Source organism: Pristiophorus japonicus, chromosome 9 (assembly GCF_044704955.1).
Source record: "Pristiophorus japonicus isolate sPriJap1 chromosome 9, sPriJap1.hap1, whole genome shotgun sequence".
Lineage (NCBI taxonomy): Eukaryota > Metazoa > Chordata > Chondrichthyes > Pristiophoridae > Pristiophorus > Pristiophorus japonicus.
This window is the reverse complement of record NC_091985.1, coordinates 22,158,054-22,178,848: the sequence shown is the minus strand read 5'-3', so window position 1 is coordinate 22,178,848 and position 20,795 is coordinate 22,158,054. Positions and strand designations below refer to the sequence as shown.

At 47.3% G+C, this 20,795-nt stretch overlaps 1 protein-coding gene across 10 annotated transcripts in view; it reads left to right on the top strand.

Annotated features, from left to right (window-relative positions):
- Positions 1–20,795, top strand: part of wdr27 (WD repeat domain 27) — an 838,472-nt gene that overhangs the window by 111,304 nt on the left and 706,373 nt on the right. For 9 of the 10 annotated variants that reach the window (XR_011594978.1, XR_011594977.1, XM_070889135.1 and 6 more), the window contains exons 17-19: positions 1,690–1,779; positions 15,504–15,625; positions 18,597–18,730. Coding sequence is in view for 8 of the 10 variants with exons in the window: in XM_070889135.1 (XP_070745236.1) it covers positions 1,690–1,779; positions 15,504–15,625; positions 18,597–18,730 (346 nt within the window). In the remaining 2 variants the exon portion in view is untranslated. The remainder of the gene's footprint in view (positions 1–1,689; positions 1,780–15,503; positions 15,626–18,596; positions 18,731–20,795) is intronic. The other variant, XM_070889133.1, reaches the window with a different exon arrangement.

Sequence of the window (20,795 nt, the reverse complement as noted above, 5' to 3'; positions counted from 1 at the left end):
AACGACCTGCAAGCCGTGATCCTTACCAACGGATCCATTACATACGGGGTCAAACAGGGCTGCGTCATCGTGCCAACCCTCTTCTCAATTTTCCTCGCTGCCATGCTCGATGTCACACTTAAAAAGCTCCACGCTGGAGTGGAAATAAACTACATACCAGTGGGAACCTTTTCAATCTTCATTGTCTCCAGGCCAGATCCAAGACCACCCCAACCTCTGTCGTCGAGCTACAGTATGCGGACGACGCCTGCATCTGCGCACATACAGAGGCTGAACTCCAAGTCATAGTCAGCATATTCCCTGAGGCGTACAAAATCATGGGCCTTACACTAAACATCCGTAAAACAAAGGTCCTCCACCAGCCTGTCCCCGCCGCACAGCACTGCCCCCGAGTCATCAAGATCCACGGCGCGGCTCTGGACAGCGTGGATCATTTCCCATACCTCGGGAGCCTCTTATCAACAAGAGCAGACATTGACGATGAGATTCAACACTGCCTCCAGTGCGCCAGTGGAGCTTTTGGCCACCTGAGGAAAAGATGTTCAAAGACCACGCACTCAAATCTGCCATCAAGCTCATGGTCTACCGGGCTGTATGGCTCAGAGACATGGACCATGTACAGCAGATACCTCAAGTCGATGGAGAAATACCACCAACAATGTCTCCGCAAGATCCTGCAAATCCCCTGGGAGGACAGACGCACCAGCGTTAGCGTCGACGACCAGGCCAACATTCCCAGCATTGGACCACATTCAATCAGCTCCGCTGGGCAGGCCACATTGTTCGCATGCCAGACACGAGACTCCCAAAGCAAGCGCTCTACTCAGAACTTCTCCACGGCAAACAAGCCAAAGGTGGGCAGAGGAAACGTTTCAAGTACACCCTCAAAGCCTCGTTGATAAAGTGCAACATCCCCACTGACCCTTGGGAGTCCCTAGCCAAAGACCTCCCTAATGGAGGAAGTGCATCCGGGAGGGCGCTGAGCACCTCGAGTCTCATCGCCGAGAGCATGCAGAAATCAAGCGCAGGCAGCGGAAAGAGCGTGTGGCAAATCTGTCCCACCCACCCTTTCCCTCAACGCCTGTCTGTCCCACCTGTGACAGGGACTGTGGTTCTCGTATTGGACTGTTCAGCCACCGAAGGACTCATTTTTAGAATGGAAGCAAGTCTTCCTTGATTCCAAGGGACTGCCTATGATGATGATATGATGCGGAGAGCTGACCCCGGGCTGGTTGCGGAGAGCTGACCCCGGGCTGGTTGCGGAGAGCTAACCCCGGGCTGGTTGCAGGTGCTCGCTGTGAACTGGCTGTGGACTTGCCCAAAGCAAGAGCAGTCTTTCAACAAAATCAAAATACTCTTTAGTAACCTGCTTTTTCTTAGTGTTTATTTTTTTAAATTGTGCTATGTACTGTGTTTGGAAACACAAATATTTTGAAAAAATCTGCAAACAGAACACTGTTTATTACCTGGACCATAACTATGTGAATGAAAAGTTAAAAGTGCAAGTGCATGGCACATGCGTGTAGGTGGTGTGTGCATGTGGTAGGTTCACAGTACCCATATCCTCTATGCAGTTGTCTATGAAAATAAAAACAAATATTTAATTTTAAAATACTCTAACCAGTTATCAGGCACTACAAGAATCTTACCCAGGAATAAAAACTAGCCTCTGATTAAATTTCTTTTCAGGAGATGGGAAGCTGCTTGCCGTTGGATTGGCTGACAAATCCATGCTTGTTTATAATTCTTCACTTACTGGATCCCCGGCCGTGTTTAAAGGTAACAACTGTTCATACATTATGATGAAAAAGTACAAAAATAGGTATTGAAGATGATTTGTTGTCTGTATTATTCTGTCAATAAAAGCCTAAGTGAACTTTTTGAAACCTTGGAATGGTGGTCAGAATATTTCTACTTTACAGTTGATTTTTCTCATACACACACAGACACACTCCTGCAATCAATGCCAAGAAGAAGCATTAATCTTCATAATTAAAAAAAAGCTTCCATTTATATAGCACTTTTCACGACTTCAGGATGTCCCAAAGCACTTTACAGCCAATGAAGTACTTTTGAAGTGCAGTCACTATTGTAATGTAGGAAACTTGGCAGCTAATTTACACACAGCAAGCTCCCAGAAACAGCAATGTGTTAATGACCAGATAATCTGTTTTAGTAATGTTAATTGAGGGTTAAATATTGGCCAGGACACCAGTCATAACTCCCCTGCTCTTCTTTGAAAAAGTGCCCTGGAATCTTTCACTTCGGAACTTTACCTGACAGAGCAGACGCGGCCTCGATTTAACATCTAATCTGAAAGACAGCACCTCCAACAGTGCAGCACTCCCTCAGTACTGCATTGGATTGGGACTTGAACCCACAACCTTCTGACGCAGAGACAAGCGTGCCAAACTGAGCCACGGCTGACACATGAATGAAATGTCCGTTCCTCCCACTTAACCTGGTCATGATGAAGACCTCACAGGTCACAGGCAATTTAGTGTGAGGTTATTCAGAAGACAGACCTTGATTTGTTTACGATGAATTCCTCCGCTATTCCAGCAAATATCTTAAACCAGTTGTTTCAAAAGAGTTGTTATCATCGTCGTCGTCCGTCCGTCCCTCCCTCCCAATCGAGGAGGATTTGCTTCCACTCCCGAAGTGAGTTCTTTGATGGCTGAATAGTTCGATACGAGAGCCACAGACTGTTACAGACATTTGTCGAGGGAAGGGGTCGGTGGGGCTGGTTTGCTGCGTGCTTCTTCCGCTGCCTGCACTTGGCCTCTTCATGCTCTTTGCGTTGAGACTCGAAGAGCTCACGCCTTCTCGGATGGACTTTCTCCACCTCAGGTGGTCTGTGGCCAGGATCTCCCAGGTGTCAGTGGTGATGTCGCACTTTACCAGCGAGGCTTTGAGGGTGTCCTTATAAGGTTTCCGCTGTCCTACTTTGGCTCGTTTACCATCAAGGAGCTCCGCATAAAGCACTTGCTTCGGGAGTATCGTATCTGGCATGCGTACTATGTGGCCTGCCCAGCGAAGCTGATCGAGTGTGGTCAGTGCTTCAATACTGGGGATGTTAGCCTGGTCGAGGACACTGATGTTGGTGTGCTTGTCCTCCCAGGGGATTTGCAGGATCTTGCGGAGACATCGTTGGCGATATACCTCCAGCGATTTGAGGTGCCTTCTATACATCGTCCATGCCACAGATCCATACAGGAGGGCGGGTATTACTACAGCATTGTAGACCATGAGTTTGGTGGTAGATTTGAGGGCCTGGTCTTCAAACACTTTTCCTCAGACTGCCAAAGGCTGTGCTGGCTCACTGGAGGCGATGCTGAATCTCCGCATCAATGTCTGCCTTTGTTGATAAGAGCTCCTGAGATATGGGAAATGGTCCACGTTGTCCAGGGCTGCGCCATGGATCTTAATGATTGGAGGGCAGTGCTGTGCAGCGGTGACAGGCTGGTGAAGGACCTTTGTCTTATGGATGTTAAGCGTAAGGTCCATGCTTTCATATGCCTCAGTGAATACATTGACTATATCCTGGAGTTCAGCCTCTGAATGTGCGCAGACGCAGGCGTTGTCTGCATACTGCAGCTCGACGACAGAGGTTGGGGTGATCTTGGACCTGGCCTGGAGGCGGCGTAGGTTAAACATTTCCCACTGGTTCTGTAGTTTAATTCCACTCCAGCGGGGAGCTTGTTAATTGTGAGGTGGAGCATGGCGGCGAGGAAGATTGAGAAGGGGGTTGGAGCGATAACGCAGCTCTGTTTGACCCCGGTCTGCACGTGGATTGGGTCTGTAATGGATCTATTAGTAAGGATCACGGCCTGCATGTCATCGTGAAGCAGGCGAAGGAGGTTGACAAACTTTTGAGGGCATCCGAAACTGTCTCATGGTTGACAGTGTCCAAGGTCTTTTGTAAGATCGAAAAAGGCCATGTATAAGGGCTGGCGCTGCTTCCTGCATTTTTCCTGCAACTGTCGCGCTGCAAAGACCCCGTGTCATTGAAAGTTGGCATGCAGGTACATCAGGCGGTGAAGAAGGCAAATGGCATGTTGGCCTTCATAGCTAGGGGATTTGAGTATAGGAGCAGGGAGGTCTTACTGCAGTTGTACAGGGCTTTGGTGAGGCCTCACCTGGAATATTGTATTCAGTTTTGGTCTCCTAATCTGAGGAAGGACGTTCTCGCTATTGAGGGAGTGCAGCGAAGGTTCACCAGACTGATCCCAGGGATAGCTGGACTGACATATGAGAAGAGACTGGATCAACTGGGCCTTTATACACAGGAGTTTAGAAGAATGAGAAGGGATCTCATAGAAACGTATAAGATTCTGACGGGACAGGACAGGTTAGATGCGGGAAGAATGTTCCCGATGTTGGGAAAGTCCAGAACCAGGGGACACATTCTTAGGATAAGGGGTAGGCCATTTAGGACTGAGATGAGGAGAAACTTCTTCATTCAGAGAGTTGTTAACCTGTGGAATTCCCTGCCGCAGAGAGTCGTTGATGCCAGTTCATTGGATATATTCAAAAGGGAGTTAGATGTGGCCCTTACGGCTAAAGGGATCAAGGGGTATGGAGAGAAAGCGGGAAAGGGGTACTGAGGTGAATGATCAGCCATAACCATATTGAATGGTGGTGCAGGCTCGAAGGGCCGAATGGCCCACTCCTGCACCTATTTTCTATGTTTCTATCATGTCTGTTGTGCCCCGTAGGGGACGAAATCCGCATTGTGATTCCGGGAGGAGCTCCTCGGCGCAGGGAGAAGACGATTGAGGAGAACTCGAGTGACAACTTTCCCAGTGGCTGAAAGCAGGGAGATTCCCCTCCAGTTGCCGCAGTCGGACTTGTCCCCCTTTTAAAAAATGGTCACAATCACTGCATCTCTCAGATCTCCTGGCATGCTCTCCTCCCTCCAGATGAGAGAGATGAGGTCATGTTTCCGCCATATTTTAGCGCCTCAGCATGGATTCCATCCGCACCCTTATTATTCTTAAGCTGTTTTATGGCTTTGCCTACCTCGTGCAACATTGGAGTTTCACTGAGTTGATGGCGGATCGCATGCTGCAGGATGGAATCGAGAGCACTCGAGTCAAAGGCAGAGTCTCGATTGAGGAGCTCTTCAAAGCGCTCCTTCCATTGGGCCCTGACAGCCTCGGTGTCCTTGGTGAGTGTTTCCCCGTTCGTGGCCAGGAGTGGGGTGGGACCTTGGGAGTTTGGACCGTAGGTGGCCTTGACTGCAGTGAAGAATCCTCGCATATCGTGGCTGTCGACCAGTTGTTGTATCACCTGTGATTTCTCCATCCACCACCTGTCCTTTAGGTCCCGAGTTTTTTGTTGGACCTGAGTCTTGAGCCGTCTGTAATGTGGTTTTGCAGCTCCCGAGTTGGGCTGTTGCTTGAGGGTCAGAAATGCTTTGTGCTTGCGCCCTATTAGTTCTTCGATCTCCTGATCATTTTCATCAAATCAGTCCTGATGTTTTCTGGTTAAGTGACCAAGTGTCTCTTCACAAGCACTGGTTATAGAGGCCTGGAGGGCAGACCAAGCGCTATGGGGATTCAGCATCTCGGTCATCAAGGCACACCAGATTGGCTGTGAGGCGCTGGATCTCTAAGTGCCCCGGCATTAACTTTTTTGCGGCACTGCCTCTGCTGTCCCCTCTGCTTTGGGGCAATGTTAATGTTGATGATGGATCGGATTAGGCAGTGGTCTGTCCAGCAGTCGTCAGCTCCTGTCATAGCGCGGTGATGCGCACATCCTTGCGATCCCTGGCTTGGACGATGACATAGTCAAGCAGGTGCCAGTGTTTGGAGCGAGGGTGTTGCCACGATGCCTTGTATTTGTCCCTCTGGCGGAACAGGGTGTTGGTGATGAGGAGTTCCATGTTCTCGACATTTTGTCAGGAGTAGGGTACCACTGGAGTTGGCTTTCCCTACCCCTTCTCTGTCAATCACGCCTCCCCAGCGGGCTGTGTCTTTGCCGACCCTGGCATTAAAATCACCCAGGAGGATGAATTTGTCGCCCATGGGGACGCGGGACAAGGATGTCTCGAGGTTGGAATAAAATCCCTCTTTAGCCTCATCCATTGCATCGAGTGTAGGGGCGTACGCACTGATGACTGGCACATTGGTTCCGAGATAGGGTGATACGGAGAGTCATGAGGCGTTCGTTAACCCCACAGGGCTAGTCTTTGAGGGGGTCGACCAGCTCATTCTTGGCGGCATTCTGCCTCTGGTTTCCCTTTCCAGAAGAAGATGTAACCTCCACCATGTTCCTTCAACTGGCCTCCCCCTGCCCGCCGGGTCTCGCTTAGGGCGGCGATGGCGATGTCAAAACATCTTGAGTTCCCGGGCAACTCTGACAGTGCGACGTTCCGGCCTGTTGCTGTTGGGATTGTCCATGAGGGTCCTAACGTTCCAGGTCCCGAACTTCATACTGACGGAGTGGAAGATACCTGTACGTGAGTTCTTTTAACGTGGGGTGGCCGCTGCACATCGGCAACTACACGGGCTTAGCTGAAGAAGGTCTTGGTCTAGTGGCAAGGGGGTCCAAGACAACTGGAGACCAGGCACAGCTCGATAAGCCTAATTGCCTACACGAAGTGTTGGCCGCAAGCTCAGTGCCGGGTAGCGCCATTGATGGTAGATAGCCCGAGGCTAGGTTGGGGGCAGGCATTAGGAGGGTGTCTTCCAAAGTTATTTTAAACGTTAAAAGTTGATAAAGATTCCTAATTTATTTCAAGAGTTTCTAAAGGTTGTTAAAAACGTGCCGAGGGGACCCCATGCCGGCCGTTCCTGTCCCTGGCCGAAGGGACCCCGTACCGGCCACTTCTTTTCCTGGCCAAAGGGACCCTGTACCGGCCGCTCTATCCCTGGCCGAAGGGACCCTGTATCGGTCGCTCTATCCCTGGCCGAAGGGACCCTGTACCGGCCGCTCTATCCCTGGCCGAAGGGACCCTGTACCGGCCACTTCTTTTCCTGGCCAAAGGGACCCTGTACCGGCCGCTCTATCCCTGGCCGAAGGAACCCTGTACCGGCCGCTCTATCCCTGGCCGAAGGGACCCTGTACCGGCCGCTCTATCCCTGGCCGAAGCGACCCTGTACCAGTCGCTCTATCCCTGGCCGAAGGGACCCTGTACCGGCCGCTCTATCCCTGGCCGAAGGGACCCTGTACCGGCCGCTCTATCCCTGGCCGAAGGAACCCTGTACCGGCCGCTCTAACCCTGGCCGAAGGGACCCTGTACCGGCCGCTCTATCCCTGGCCGAAGGGACCCTGTACCGGTCGCTCTATCCCTGGCCGAAGGGACCCTGTACCGGTCGCTCTATCCCTGGCCGAAGGGACCCTGTACCGGCCGCTCTAACCCTGGCCGAAGGGACCCTGTACCGGTCGCTCTATCCCTGGCCGAAGGGACCCTGTACCGGCCGCTTCTGTCCCTGGCCGAAGGGACCCCGTACCAGCCGCTCTATCCCTGGCCGAAGGGACCCTATACCGGCCGCTTCCGTCCCTGGCCGAAGGGACCCTGTACCGGCCGCTCTATCCCTGGCCGAAGGGACCCTGTACCGGCCACTTCTATCCCTGGCCGAAGAGACCCTGTACCGGCCGCTCTATCCCTGGCCGAAGGGACCCTATACCGGCCGCTCTATCCCTGGCCGAAGGGACCCTGTACCGGTCGCTCTATCCCTGGCTGAAGGGACCCTGTACCGGCCGCTCTATCCCTGGCCGAAGGGACCCTGTACCGGTCGCTCTATCCCTGGCCGAAGGGACCCTATACCGGCCGCTCTATCCCTGGCCGAAGGGACCCTGTACCGGTCGCTCTATCCCTGGCCGAAGGGACCCTGTACCGGTCGCTTCTGTCCCTGGCCGAAGGGACCCTGTACCGGCCGCTCTATCCCTGGCCGAAGGGACCCTATACCGGCCGCTTCCGTCCCTGGCCGAAGGGACCCTGTACCGGCCACTTCTATCCCTGGCCGAAGGGACCCTGTACCGGCCACTTCTATCCCTGGCCGAAGGGACCCTGTACCGGCCGCTCTATCCCTGGCCGAAGGGACCCTGTACCGGCCACTTCTATCCCTGGCCGAAGAGACCCTATACCGGCCGCTTCTATCCCTGGCCGAAGAGACCCTGTACCGGCCGCTTCTGTCCCTGGCCGAAGGGACCCTGTACCGGCCGCTTCTATCCCGGGCCGAGGGGACTCTGCACCGGATTCGGGGGACGTCTGGCTGGCCGAGGGGACTCCGAGATGACCTGCCAGGGAGACCCGAGGACGTGGAGCCGGCTGGAGGGACTCCGAGGCCGGTGCTGAACCGGCTGAAGGGACCGAGGCGTGGCGTCGTCTTATACCCCCAAACCAACTTTTAATTCATTTTTAAGCTTTTAACCAACTTTTAAACTTATCAAACAATTTAGGAGAACTTTTAAAACTTACATTTTAGACTCTCAATTGAAATACTTTTAAATATCTATTATTAATCTACTTTTAACAACTTTTAGAAACTTTTTAAATTGGGGAAACTTTTATAATCTATTACTGATTTACCTCTTAGACTTTTAACAACTCTTAGAAACAAGAGTTAACGCTTCCGCTGAAATGGCAGAGAAAGGAACTTCAGACAAACGGATTAAGCATTTGTATGTTCGTGTACTCTTGGCATAATTTCAAGGCCATAGATACAAATACTTTGCTGTTGTCCCAAGCTTAATTTCCAGAGCTAAATCTGTAATATGTGTTCAAAGCAAAAGCTAGTGAGCATGAATCTTCATCAGAAGGACCATTTGTTCCCTCAGGCTGCCTGTCCTAGTTCAATGACATTCTGGCATTTCTTAACCAAACTGCTAAGTTGAAAACCTCACACCTGACCCTCCCTTTCTGAACTCTTTCACCACCGATGAGCGATTTTACGTGAAGAGATGTTTGGAGTGGGGAGGTGAAATTCTTTCTGTCAAAACCTTTAATGGGAAACTCGCTGTGAATACTGAACTGAATTTCCTATTTTTTTGCACTAACTTTCTCAATACAATTATGGACGAGAGGAATTTCTTCTGGGAAATGAGCTTGTTTGGCAATTTAAGCCTAGATTTTCTGATCAGCATTAAACCAGTTAACTTAACGCCAATTGGAAAGTCTAAGCCTTAATATCAAAGAAAAGTCAGCTATGTTAGAAAAATAGTTTGGATGCTATGATGTCACATCTATTTATTGTAAGTGAATCTAAACACATGTGCATCTTGTGTTCTAATAATAAGTACTTACAGTGTTGCTTCAAACTTTACATGAAGGTTCACCTGAATGAAATACAGCATTTGTTTGCAAAAACTGGATTTTTACTTTCTCACCCGTTAACTAGTAACTATTTTCTCAGTATCTTTATTAATTTTATCCTAACCTGAATAATGTAATTATGTGGAAGCAAATTTAACTATTGCATATATATTAGCAATACAGCGGATGGCTGGAGTCAAGAAACTTGACACCCTCCAGGATAAAGCTCCTTGCTGGTTTGGCACCAGTTGCACACTGTGGCTCAGCATATATTGTCTACAGGGTGCACTATTTATGCTGGCATCACCTCCCAGCCCCGTGACCTCTCTGACCAAGAGGAATAAGAACAGCAATAACATGGGAACAACAATGTGACTCCAAGAGACAAACCATCATGATTTGCATATGTCACCATTCCTTCATCGTTGCTGGGTCAAAACCCTAGAATTTCCTACCTAACCACATGGGCATACCGTCAGCACAAGGACTGCAGAAGGCCTACCAAAACCTTGGTAGCAAGGGATGGGTAATAAAAAACATTTTGGTCGGAAAAATAGAAATTTTGGTCACCTTACTTAAGGAAGGATATACTAGCTTTGGAGGGGGTACAGAGACGATTCATTAGGCTGATTCCGGAGATGAGGGGGTTACCTTATGGTGATAGATTGAGTAGACTGGGTCTTTACTCGTTGGAGTTCAGAAGGGGTGATCTTATAGAAACATTTAAAATAATGAAAGGGATAGACAAGATAGAGGCAGAGAGGTTGTTTCCACTGGTAGGGGAGACTAGAACTAGGGGGCACAGCCTCAAAATATGGGGGAGCCAATTTAAAACCGAATTGAGAAGGAATTTCTTCTCCCAGAGGGTTGTGAATCTGTGGAATTCTCTGCCCAAGGAAGCAGTTGAGGCTAGCTCATTGAATGTATTCAAGTCACAGATAGATAGATTTTTAACCAATAAGGGAATTAAGGGTTACGGGGAGCGGGCGGATAAGTGGAGCTGAGTCCACGGCCAGATCAGCCATGGTCTTGTTGAATGGCGGAGCAGGCTCGAGGGGCTAGATGGCCTACTCCTGTTCCTAATTCTTATGTTCTTATGTAAATAACGAGTATTTTTTAACCGGTGAGAGATTGGGAAATGCTGATGTTCAGAGGGATCCGGATGTCCTTGTACACAAATCACTGAAAGTTAACATGCAGGTACAGCAAGCAATTAAGAAAGCAAATGATATGTTGGCCTTTATTACAAGAGGATTTGAGTATGAGAGTAAGGATGTCTTGCTGCAATTATATAGGACCCTGGTGAGACCACACCTGGAGAATTGTGTACAGTTTTGGTCTCCTTACCTAAGGAAGGATATACTTGTCATAGAGGGAGTGCAACGAAGGTTCACCACACTGATTCGTGGGATGGGGGAATTGTCCTATGAGGAGAGATTGAGTAGACTAGGCCTATATTCTCTAGAGTTTAGAAGAATGAGAGGTAATCTCATTGAAACATGCAACATTTTTACATGGCTTGATAGGGTGGCTGTTTCCCCTGGCTAGGGAGTCCAGAACCAGGGGCCACAGTCTCGGAATAAGGGGTTGGCTATTTAGGACTGAGATGAGGAGAAATATCTTCTCTCAGAGGGTGGTGAATTTTGGAATTCTCTACCCCAGAGGGCTGTAGAAGCTCAGTCGTTGAGTATATTCAAGACAGAGATCAATAGATTTTTGAATATTAAGGGAATCAAGGGACATGGGGATAGTGCAGGCAAGTGGAGTTGAGGTAGATCAGGCATGATCTTATTGAATGGCAGAGCAGGCTCGAAGGGCCTAATGGCCGACACCTGCTCCAAATTCTTATGTTCTTATAAGTGCAGCCTTGCCACCATCATTCAGATCCCAAGAACTAATAAAAAACATAGCATTTCTCCAATGTTAGCCTTTGATAATCTTATGTGGGTAAATGTGGCAATGATGGTTCATTTGTGGTTGAATTAGCAAAGAAATCCAGAGGATTGCTGGTAGTAGACACAAGCTCATTGGCATTGAAACTAAGCAAAGCAATTCAAATTTCTAATCCTATTGTTTCAGTGATACTATACTGTACACAAGAGGGCAGCACAGAAACAGCACTCTGCAAGACTTGTAACCGCACTTGTGCATTTTTTTGCTGTGTAAATAAAAATGTATTAATATATTCATAAAATGTTTACCTTTTAACATGTGTAGCATTCATTCATTCATAGGCAGTTCCTCGAAATCGAGGAAGACTTGCTTTCATTCTCAAAGTGAGTTCTCAGGTGGCTGTACAGTCCAATGTGGGAATTACAGTCTCTGTCACAGATGGGGCAGACAGTGGTTGGCGGAAAGGGTTGGTGGGGAGACGGGTTTGCCGCACGCTCTTTTCGCTGTCTGCGCTTGGTTTCTGCCTGCTCTTGGCGATGAGACTCGAGGTGCTCGGCGCCTTCCTCTATGTTCTCCCTCCACTTTGGGCGGTCCTGGGTCAGGGATTCCCAGATAGCCATGTAGGCGGTCAGGTATCACTACTGCTCTTTAGACCATAAGCTTGGTGCCAGATTTGAGGTCCTGGTCTTCAAACACTCTCTTCCTCAGGCGACCAAAGGCTGCCCTGGCACACTGGAGACAATGTTGGACCTCGTCATCGATGTCTGCCCTTGCTGACAATAGGCTCCTGAGGTATGGAAAATGGTCCATGTTATCCAAGGCTGAGCCGGGGATTTTGATGAACGGGTGGGCAGTGCTGTAAGGCGGGGTCAGATTAGTGGAGGACCTTTGTCTTACGGATGTTTAGTGTAAGGACCATGCTTTCGTACACCTTGGTGAAGGTGTTGACGATGGCTTGGAGTTCAGCCTCTGAGTGTGCGCAGACGCAAGTGCGTCTGCTTACTGTAGTTTGATGACTGAGGATGGGACGACCTTGGATCTAGCCTGGAGGCGACATAGGTTGAACATGTTCCCATTGGTTCTATAGTTTAGTTCCACTGCAGCAGGGAACTTGTTGATAGTGAGATGGAGCATTGCAGCAAGGAAGATCGAGAAGAGCATTGGTGCGATGACACAGCCCTGATTGACCACAGTCCAGACGTGGATTGGGTCTGTGGTGGATCCTTTGGTCAGGATCACGGCTTGCATGTCGTCGTGGAGCAGCCAGAAGATGGTGCCAAAAATTTGGGGGCAGCCGAAACGGAGGAGGTTGCTCCATAGTCCCTCATGGTTGACAGTGTCAAAGGCCTTTATGAGGTCAAAGAAGGCCTTGTACAAGGGTTGGTGCTGTTCCCTACATTTCTCTTGTAGTTGTCGCGCGGTGAAGATCATGTCCGTTGTACCCCTTAGTGGATGGAATCCGCATTGTGACTGGGAGGAGCTCTTCAGCCACAGGGAGAAGTCGGTTGAGGAGGATTCTTGCTATGACTTTCCCAGTGGCTGACAGCAGGGAGATTCCTCTGTAGTTGCCGGAGTCGGACTTGCCCCCTTTTTTGAAGGTGGTCACGATTACAGCATCTCAGAGATCTCCTGGCATGCTCTCCTCCTTCCAGATAAGAGAGATGAGGTCATGCATTTGTGCCAATAGTGCTTCTTTGTCATACTTTAGTGCCTCAGTGGGGATTCCATCTGTTCCAGATGCCTTGTTGTTCTTGAGCTGACAGATGGCATTTTCTACTTCGTGCAGGGCTGGGGTTTTGCTGAGGTGGTGGTGGATAGCATGCTGCGGGATGGAGTCGAGGACAATCATGCCGAAAGCAGAGCCTCGGTTAAGGAGATCTTTGAAGTGCTCCTTCCAACGGGCCCTGACTGCCTCAGTGTCCTTAATGAGTGCAACTCCGTTCTTGAGCAGCAGTTAGGTGGGGCCTTGGGTGCTTGGACCGTAGATGGTCTTGGCTGCGCTGAAGAATCTTCGCACATCATGGTTGTCGGCCAGCTGCTGGATCTCCTGTGCTTTCTCCACACACCATCTATTCTTTAGGTCGTGGGTTTTTTGTTGGACCTCGGCCTTCAACCGCCTGTAGAGCTGCTTTGCTGCTCCCGGGTTGAGTTGCTCTTTAAGTTCAGAAATGCCTTGCGCTTGCGGCTTATTAGCTCCTGGTCGTTCTCGTTAAACCAGTCTTGGTGTTTCCTGGTTGAGTGACCGAGCGTCTCTTCACAGGCATTGGTTATGGAGGCCTTGAGGGCAGACCTGGCGCTGTGGGCACTCGGGGTCATCGGGGGTCACCAGGTTGGCTGTGAGGCGCTGGCTGTATACGGTTTTCTTAACTGAATCCTTGAGTGCCCTGGCGTTGATTTTTCAGCTACCTTTTTTTCTGTTGCCGTCGCTGCTTTGGGGCTATATTGATGTTAATGATGGAGCGGATTAGGCAGTGGTCCATCCAGCAATTGTCGGCTCCTGTCATGACGCCGGTGATGCGCACGTCCTTGTGGTCCCTCGCTCAGACGATGACGTAATCAAGCAGATGCCAGTGCTTGGCGCGAGAGTGTTGCCATGATGCCTTGTCTCTCTGACGGAACAAGGTGTTGGTGATGACAAGGTCGTTTTCTAGACATTTTGTCAGGAGCAAGATATCGCTGGAGTTGGAGTTCTGCCGATCACGCCTCCCCAAAGGTCTGTATCCTTACCGACTCTGGCGTTGAAGTCACCGAGGTGGATCAGTTTGTTGTCCGTCTGGACTCGGGACCGGAATTGTTCGAGGCTGGAGTAGAATTCCTCTTTCGTCTCATCTGTTGCGTCGAGTGTTGGGGCATATGCGCTGATGACTGTGGCGCACCGGTTCCGGGCTAGGGTGAGCTGGAGAGTTATGAGATGTCGCTTATCCAGTAGGGAGAGTCTCTAAGACGGCCCACCAGCTGATTCTTGATGGTGAAGCCAACTCCATGGAAGCGGCACTTTTTTTCTGGTTTACCTTTCCAGTAGAATGTGTATCCACCACCTTGTTGTTCCTTCCCCTGCCGCCGGGTCTCACTTACGTCGGCGATGTCGACGTCTAAGCGTCTGAGTTCCCGGGCAATGATAGCAGTGCGGCATTCTGGTCTGTTGCTGTTGGGGTTGTCCATGAGTGTCCTGATGTTCGAGGTCCAAAATTTCATTTTGAAGGGTGGAATATGCCTCTGTGTGAGTTCTTTTAACGTGGAGTGGCCATTGCACACCAGCTACCACATGGGCTTAGCAGAGTAAAGTCTTGGTCCAGTGGCAAGGGGGTCTGAGGTGACTGAAGACCAAGCTCTACTGTATGGGCCTAGTTGTCTACGGTGAGGTGCGAGCCATAAGCTCGGTGCTGAGCAGCGCCTTTCGGAGAGATGGTGAGAGATCCGAGGTGTGGAGAATGGGGGTGAGAAATTTGAGGTAATGCTTCCCTCTCCCAGGTACCTGTGGAATTCTCTACCACAGAAAGTTGTTGAGGCCAGTTCATTAGATATATTCAAAAGGGAGTTAGATGTGGCCCTTATGGCTAAAGGGATCAAGGGGTATGGAGTGAAAGCAGGAATGGAGCACTAAAGTTGCATGATCAGCCATGATCATATTGAATGGTGGTGCAGGCTCGAAGGGCCGAATGGCCTACTCCTCCACCTATTTTCTATGTTTCTATGTATTAGCTCCTGGCTGACAGCAGACATTGGGATGGCAAGAGATCCACTTCGTGGAAGGAAAAGAGGTGTATACAATTTCGCTAACAGCTTGCATGGGTCTGTTTAAAAAAAAAAGCATTTGCTAGATTTATTTTTTGTAATGTTACTGCTGTCTTTCCACAAAAGTGCTATAACAGTGGTAATTATGGCTGATTTTTCTTGTCTGTTTCATAAATAAATAGACCAAAGGCTTGCAAGGCAATTCTGAACAACAAATTGAATAATATGACAGTGGGATTCACAAACTCCCAACAGCATTTTGGATGCCGTTCTGAAATTTTTCCAAGAACAGAAATATCAACCCCTCGGTTCTTTAAGTAGAAAATTTCACTACATAGGCTAACTCACTTCATTGTATTGTGAAATTAGGCAGATGTACTGCACCACTATGATATTGCTATGGTGGGGGTAATTCCAATAATTTCTTTCTGAGTAAACCCCATACTAAAGCAATTACAAAAAAACATTGGTAAGGCAGGAGAATTGAGGGAGGGTAATACTACCATTTTGTTTTCTGATATGCATATTTTACAGTCTTTAAAATTCATTGCAGAAATTAAATGCAGGTACTTTCTTATATAGGAATCAACACTTAGTCTATGCTTTAATTAAGGTCACGATGGAGCAGTGAATTGTGTTGGTTGGACTCAGAATAATAAATGGCTTTTGACAGCATCGGAGGACAGGTCGCTATGGATCTGGCCAGTTCATGGCTCAACACCTGCACTAATGCTGGTAATTATACACATATATACATTAAAAGGATTGTGGTCACATTTACTTCCTGTAACACGTTCCTGTTGTGACTATTTCAGTCACGCTATTTCTGTTAGGCCTGTCTTTCTTGTTTTTCTATCACGATTAAACATACTTTATGTTTTACTTTATTCTGATTTGGTCTCCTATGTAGATGGCACTGTTGCATAGAAGCACAGAATCATACACCACAGAAGGAGGCCATTCGGCCCATCGTTTGTGCCGGCTCTTTGAGAGAGCTATCCAATTATTCCCCCTGCAGCATCCATCTCGGAGTTGCTAAAATCAGACCTGTGGTCTGCTGCTGTGTGCCCCTCCCTGCTGTCGCATCTTGCGTCTGTGACTTGGGCTGTAGCCAGCTCAGAATAACAGAATTAATGTCTCCTTCATCTGTTGACTGTAAGAATCCCGCTGTAAGATAATTTGGACAGCTTGGGTTTCTAGTTAGCATGGAACAAGATTGGCACTAATAAGTAATCCTCACTCTGAGAGACCCCCGGATGATTGGTTTGAGAAATGGAAAATGTCACACTGGTACAATAGAAGGTGCTGTTCTGACTTCAGGTTGAAATACCACAGTGCATCAGGAACAGCAGAAGGAGCTGTATTTTGTATTTAACTGCTATAGCTGATCTGGGAACGCAAGATGCTGATAATAGATGTCTAAAATAAGAAAGTGCTCCATTTCTCCAAAAATTTATGGTAAAGAAAGATTTTTACATAATACATTGTGTTGATTTTCTTGAAAGTGCATAAAGTATGAAATTACAGTATGAAATCAAAAAAATGATCCGCATGACACAATGTCACGTCCATTTAACATTTGAACAATTTTGTTTCATTTATCAAGTTCAACTCTAATTTGACATGAGAACTGTGTAGCTGCAGAACCGTATAAATTGCGGTTTGATCCAGCTCTTTCTCAGAGTTAATCAGTGCACCATTACTAGTTTTTGCCTGGAATCTGTTCCACATTTCTGTTACTCTGGAGTAAAAAATTCTTCGAATGTGCAATCTTGATGATACCATTTTTGTGTACGAATGGACTGTGTATACATTGGTGCTCGGCATTGGTCGGCCTAACCAGTACTGGTTGAAAGGACTGAAAGGAGCCAGCTTGGAAAACATAGCAACATAGAAAATAGGTGCAGGAATAGGCCATTCGGCCCTTCGAGCCTGCACCACAATTCATAAGATCATTGCTGATCATTCACCTCAGTACCCCTTTCCTGCTTTCTCTCCATACCCCTTGACCCCTTTAGCCGTAAGGGCCATATTTAACTCCCTCTTGAATAAATCTAACGCACTGGCACCAACAACTCTCTGCGGTAGAGAATGCCAAAGGTTAACAACTCTCGAGTGAAGAAGTTTCTTCTTATCTCGGTCCTAAATGGCTTACCCCTTATCCTTAGACTGTGACCCCTGATTCTGGACTTCCCCCAACATCGGGAACATTTTTCCTGCATCTAACCTGTCCAGTCCCGTCAGAATTTTATATGTTTCTATGAGATCCCCTCTCATCCTTCTAAACTCCAGTGAATAAAGGCTCAGTCGATCCAGTTTCTCCTCATATGTCAGACCAGCCATCCCTGGAATCAGTCTGGTGATCCTTCGCTGCACTCCTTCAATAGCAAGAACGTACTTCCTCATATTAGGAGACCAAAACTGAACACAATATTCCAGGTGAGGTCTCACCAAGGCCCTGTACAACTGCAGTAAGACCTCCCTGCTCCTATACTCAAATCCTCTAGCTATAAAGGCCAACATGCCATTTGCCTTCTTCACCGCCTGCTTTACCTGCATGCCAACTTTCAATGACTCCTCCCAACGGTTTGTTACTATGATTTTTGTGTTCCTCCTGGCCCCAGAAAAGTCTTCAGGCCCGCTGAAGGCTGCTCAGTGCCCTCCCCCAAATGGCATCACCCCCTTCAGAGCATGTCTTCCAGCCTGCCTTCAAGGAGGACCCATGAATTCACCTCCCCCACCGCCCCCCCCAACCCCACCCACAACGCCCTCCGCCTCTCCCTGCTGTCAATAGCATCTCACCCATAACATTTAGATGAGGCCTGACTATGAAAAGGGCTTGGGAATTTTGCTGGAGCCATCGGGTGGATGTAGTGCACATCCTGCCCACTGCCTGCCCAATATATGCTCCAGTTCAAAATCAGCCTTGCAATCTCCGGGTTATCATAACCACTAGGCTTCCATACAATACCATCATTCACAAAGTATGTCTAATTGGGCGTCATGGGGTATCCATGCTATTCTGGAATCCTTTTGATTAGATAGTCAGGGTGGAACTTCACAGTTTCTCCTGAAATTGGCAACAGGACTTTTTGCCTTCCAAGAGTTTAGCATTAGTAGCAATTGAATAGGGTGGTGCATAAGATTGCACTGTGCAATGAATCGGATTGGGCTTTATGTCTTTTCTCATCACTTTTTTAACGTTCCAACTTTGTGGGGTGTCTTCATAAATTCCAATTGTGTCTTTTATGAGTTACTGTTCTTGTTTCCACATTTCTTTTACATTTTAAATAATAAATTTAAGCAACTTAATAAGCAATTAGAAAAAAATCAAATATAGTTTGGATTAGCTGTTTCTTCCTTTAGGGAGCACCTGAGATCTAAATTGTCTGTATATGCAGTTGGAATATTCCATGTTCTAGTTAGATTACAAAATGCTATTAGTCCCTTAGGACACAAAACCAACCTATTTCCAATCATATTTGCTTTTTCATCCTGAGGTGGAGCTGCCAATCAAAACAGGAAATATAAATGTATCTTCCAATCAAAATGGGTAAAATTAATCGGGTTTTTATCCAGTTTTATATGCTCAAATCACACTATGTAACCCAGTTAACAAAATAGGTTAAGCTTCGCAAATTGCTTTTCTTATTTTATATCCTTGATACACGGAAATATAGCTGTCTGTTTTTCTGTCTATTTTTAGGGGACTGAGACATTTTCAAAGCCAGCACGATCAGCTCAGTTCTATTATATGGACAAATTTCTGTTGTTTTCTTCAGGATCAGAGTTTCAGCTGCACAGATACCATTTGGATACAAGCAGGGATGACATTAAAAGGTTAGTGCAAGTTTATTTTGAAATTTATATCCTTTTGGTGATTTTTTTTGTTTTGTGCTTATCAAAGTGAGGGAAGTGCTGGTGAATGGGACATATTTCTATGCTACCCTCATTTAAGAAAATACTTTTTGCATATTGGGCTAATACAAAAAGAACTTCAACTTATTTATTACCATAAAATGCTCTTTCCAAATTATTAAATATTGTAGCTTTTTGCATTGAGATTTTAATCCCTGCCATTCCTTCTGGCTCTTTCGTCGCCTCAGGCCTATCTTATCCGTACCCCCACCCACTCCCAATATTTCAATTGGCCTCAGTCTCTTACTATTTGGTGCCATTATATCCAGCAGCATCACAGCCTCAGCGGGTCTCAGATACCCGGGATTTCACAGGGAGGGCAGCAGAGAGGCAGATAAGAGAAGCAGCCAGAGGGAAAGATTGGGGAGGTTGCTGGAGAGGGATGGGAATATGGAGGGAAGCAAATGAAAGGGGATAGGGAGGCACCCAAGCAGGGTGATGGGTGAATAGGAAGGGAATCGAGCAGCAGATATGCAGTCAGTGAAAAAAGCCCAACACAGAGTGAATGGCATCACAGATATCTCAGCAACCGGCATATGATAGGAGTCATAAATAGGTTCTGTGGAATGATAGAAGTCAATGGGAATTTGGAAATAGGTAGGATTGAACAATGACAACTATCACATACTCAAGGGGATAATGTGTCAGGCACAAATCAAAAATAGGTTTTTGAACAAGTCTCTAGGATAGTGGATGAAGGTAAAGTGGTTGATATTATCTACCTGGACTTTCAGAAAGTTTTTGATAAGGTGCCTCAGAAGAGGCTTCTCGACAAGATAGAATCTTGTGAAATTAGTGGTTATGTGCTGCACTGAATTGAGAATTGTCTGAATGCCCATAGGCAGAAAGTTGTTGTCAATAGATTTGGATTTGCTTGGAGAGTGGTTACCAGAGGTGTCCCGCAGGGATCGGTGTTAGGACCTTTGCTATTTACTATTTCCATCAATAAATAGGTGCCGTTATTGGGAAAGATCCGCAAGTTTGTATACACCAAATATGTGCAAGTGTTAGTACTGTAGAGGATGCTCGACTACTGTAAACAGATCTAGATATGTAGATATGTTTGGAATAACTGTATGATGATTAACCCCTAAAAATGTAGTGTTAGGCACGTAGGCAGGTCCAATGCTAAATATAAATGCACCCGACAGGGAATAGAATTGAAGCCAGTGGTGAGAGAGATCTGGGTGTTACAGTGCATCAGTCTCTAAATGTTCATGACCAATGCCGTGAGACTATAGCCAAAGCAAATAGGGTTCTTGGTTGTATTCGCAGGACATTTCACCAAAAAACAGAGCATGCCATTTTGTCCTTTCACAAGACCTTGGTTAGGCCTGAATTAGAATTGTGTCTAGTTCCACAAAGGAGTCTGATAGGTTTCAGGTTTAGATTCTCTTCAAAAGATTCAGCTGATGTCTCATTATAAGTATTTCGGTGAACATGTGAGCTCTGTTAAAATTGTGTATCTTACCAAAAGTACCAAGTATCACCAATTTATGATTTTCTGAGCTTTATCTCATCAGCTAAACATTGAGAGGAGGCCAGCTAAAACTGTTCCATGGAATCAATATAATATGCCAAATCTAGATACTGTGCTCTACTAAAAGCTGATTGCTGGTGAAGTTAACAAATTATGAATGTTGTTTCATCCGACCTTCTAATTAGAAGGGAGGATATGGAATGCTCTGAGGTCAGTAAACTAATGCCACTAGAGCCCTCAGGAAGGGCAGAGAACCATAAGTAAGTTTTTAAGGCTCAATCACCCAATTAGCACTAGAGACCTTAGTATAGATTCAGAAACATTCTTATTTCTTTTGAAGCACATTGGTACTGTCATACAGGATGCATTCAAAGGTTGATGGATTAACTGGGGTTGTTTCCTTTGCCCCCTAACTCAGTATACAACCAGTGGAGAAACAGGTTACGGACCCAATTTTTGTATCGGAGCCCACCTGCGAGGGTAGCGCTAAAGGGGTATTGTACACTG